This window comes from Camponotus vicinus, unplaced genomic scaffold (assembly GCF_025532165.1).
Source record: "Camponotus vicinus isolate PSW18456_S1 unplaced genomic scaffold, iyCamVici1.0 SCAF_2, whole genome shotgun sequence".
In the NCBI taxonomy this organism is placed as follows: Eukaryota; Metazoa; Arthropoda; class Insecta; order Hymenoptera; family Formicidae; genus Camponotus; species Camponotus vicinus.
This window is the reverse complement of record NW_028141956.1, coordinates 22,242,894-22,246,290: the sequence shown is the minus strand read 5'-3', so window position 1 is coordinate 22,246,290 and position 3,397 is coordinate 22,242,894. Positions and strand designations below refer to the sequence as shown.

Here is a 3,397-nt window from a genome sequence, read left to right as displayed (position 1 = left end):
ATTACTACAGTCCAGAAAATTATAATATACTTAGCATAAAACTGATTTTTTATACAAGCTATAAAAAAAATTCTTCTATATTTTTTACTTTTATTTTTTCACAAGAAATTATTTTGTCAATTATAATTAATTGGATTATATATATTACCATCTTTTTATATAAATTTTATTATTATATAGTTTATTATTTGAAAGCGAATATAAAATAACAATTAAATACATAATCACAAATTGTGATCATTTTCTGAATGATGACTACATTATAAAACAATTATAAAAGATTTACTTATTTATTGGTAGAAAAACATATTTCAATTATCTACGCTTATCCACGATCCATGATATATTATGCGATTATGCAGAATTAATAATAAATTAGTCATGGATTAAAAGTTACAAAAGAGATAAATTTGCTCGTTTTGCTTACACTTAAAGTCAGTACACATGAGAAAATTTTAGTATTTACCATAAGCAAATCGACCAATCACAGGACGGCGTCCATTTTATATAGCTTCCAGCTAACTTCACAATATAAAAAAATTTAATTAAAATTAAACGAATGACTCACAAACCTTTTTAATTATACTTCAAAACTCTTCATACGAAATACAAACGATTCATAAGGAGAATTTTTAATATTTAGTTATGTTGGCTAACTACATACTGTAAAAATGATTAATTTTTTATAATTATTCTAATTACTCACAAACGTTTTTAATCACACTTCAAACATCTTCATACGAAATACAAACGATTCCATAAGGAGATTTTTGGTTGGCTGAAAAATTTCCGGCTAACTTAATACGAATGTGCCGACAGGGAGTTGCGCTACTGTATATACTGTGCTCTAACTTCACTAACCTAACCTAATGTAACGTAATGAGACATACGTGTAAGTAACATAACGTGCGTTTGATTAGTTCATTATTATACTTATTAATTACATTATATACATTGTGACTGATTGCAAAATGGGTGGATGTTCAGCCCCATTTTGCAATAATTCCTCAAAAAAAGGTTACATTATGAGTTTTTCCAAAAAATCCAGAACGTCGAGCTCAATGGCTTCACAATATTGGTCGCGAAAATTGGATACCAACAGATAATTCTGTTCTCTGTGAGGTAAAATTATTTTTATGTAGTCATAAATGTAATCGTAAATGTAATTATTGAATTATAAAATTAAAATTATTTTTATTGTAGGTACATTTTAGTCTAGAAATGTGGGAACAAAGAGGTGACCATAAACCAAAATTAAAACCAAATGCAATTCCAACTATATTTGGATTTTTTTTCAAAGAAAAAATGAGAATAACTGAAAAAGAAGCGTCAACTGAAGTACCAACTAAAAGCATTAAAGCAAGCAATATTGTGCGAAGAAATGAATTAGAATTTAATCAGCCAATTAATGTTCTAAATGAAAAAAATCAAGTTAGTAGTTTTGAAATATTTGAAATAATAGCATTATATTAGATATATAAATGCCTTAACACAATAATAGAATTATATTAGATATATAAATGCCTTAACACAAAAATACTCAAGGAGAATACAAAAGTCAAAGTAACGTCAATTTGATGTCAATATGATCAAATGACATTACTTTGATTTTTGCGTTCTCCTTAGGTAATTGTATAAATATGTATAAATTTGGATCAAATTTAGATGCAACTTTATATTAACTTTATCTGATAATACTGTACTGTATAGCAAATTTTCAGTATATTCTACAATATGTAAAGAATTTTTTAGATTATAAATGATGTCTCTGAAATTAATACACTATCAACAACACATATTTCATCTACAGTAGAATTTGACAAACACAAAGAAGATAATGAAATAATGAATAATATTCAAAACAAAGATAATTAGGTTAGTATTAAAATAATGAAGTTACATAAAATACAAAATATATTTAAAAATATTTTAATATGTAAAATGATTTTTTAGATTATAAATGACATGTCCGAGCCTAGTACATCAGTTACATATACTTCATCTATAAATAAATCTGATAAAGAAAAGAAATATGAACAAGAAAAGTACAAAAAGATCATTCAAAGGCAACAATTATCCTTGATTAAATCACGAAGAATTATGAAAGCTCTGAGAAATACAATAGCTATAAAAGCACTAGAAATACAGGCGCTAAAAAGAAAAATTAATAGTGATAAATACAAAAAGGCTTTAAGTTCAGTTTTTACTGAGGATGAAATATTTTTAAAATTAGAACAAATATTTCAATACTATAGTAAAGATTTTAATAATATAAAAAATACTAATTTAAAATTATTTCTAATAAAAAAATGTAAAAATATAAAAGCGGAACATATATTATTCTGTCACACTTTTGTTACTTAAAATTATAAAAAGATTTATAGTTTTTAGATTAAAAATTTTGTATAAGAAAGACGACTGATTTAAAAAATGTATATGATAGCAAATCTATGGCTATGCATTTAACATTTAAATAATAATAAATAATATATAAAATTATTTATTATTATTTGAATGCAAAATTATTATTATTTAAGTACAAAATCCATTACTTAATGATAAATAATATTAATGAATAATATAAATTATTTATAATAATAATTTTATTATTTATAATAATCAATAAAAAAAGTATTGCAAAAAAATATTAAAATTTTATTTTATTCTTTGTACTTTTTATTAATAAATTTAAAAATCGGCGGGAATAGCCTAAAAATGGCGGACCTGTGTCTCTAGCCAATATAATTGTAGAAATACAGTATATCGTCAGAAATACAATTGGTCACACTGAATTATTTTGTCATGTTGGCAACCCTTTAATCGACGATTTAAGCCCTATACACAATGAAAAGAACAGGCAACAGGAACAGGAAACAGGGAACAAGAAATAAGAAATTATCGCCGTCAATTCACAATGACGGCGATAGCGACAAGAGCCGTCCAATCAGAACTCAGCGGTATAAATTCTGTACATAACCTACAATAATACGAACTGTCAATACAGTACAACCTTCTTCAAAGAGATTAAATTTTGAACAATTTTTCTGTGTTTCGGCAATTAACAACTATTTTTATTAAACATAAAATACAACACGGGAATGATTGCTTTTTATAGGTTTCCTCGCAATGGATGATTTTGAGGATAATTTATTGCTATTTCTGGCTGTAAAGCTCGTCTCCACATTTTTCACCTTGAGCTAAGTATTCTGTATCCATGTTGTCAATGTCTCCGAATGTAATATCTTCCATCCTATCGTCAAAACTTCTTTTTTCATAATAATCGTGATTAAATGTCATGTTTACTGAATGTATCGCGAATGCACATATAACCTCGTTCGAAAGAGCTCGTTCGAAAAAGCGCTAAAGAAAGTACATAAAATCAAATCACTGTGATTGG

The 3,397-nt window shown here is 25.8% G+C and overlaps 1 protein-coding gene across 1 annotated transcript; it reads left to right on the top strand.

The window, feature by feature from the left end:
- Positions 1-1,029: 1,029 nt before the first annotated feature.
- Positions 1,030-2,509, top strand: LOC145967003 (uncharacterized; the record flags this gene model as incomplete). Its single annotated transcript, XM_083091545.1, has 3 exons — positions 1,030-1,122; positions 1,204-1,431; positions 1,954-2,509. Coding segments are annotated over 3 exons (732 nt in total), but the record flags the coding sequence as incomplete, so codon positions are not given.
- Positions 2,510-3,397: the final 888 nt, after the last annotated feature.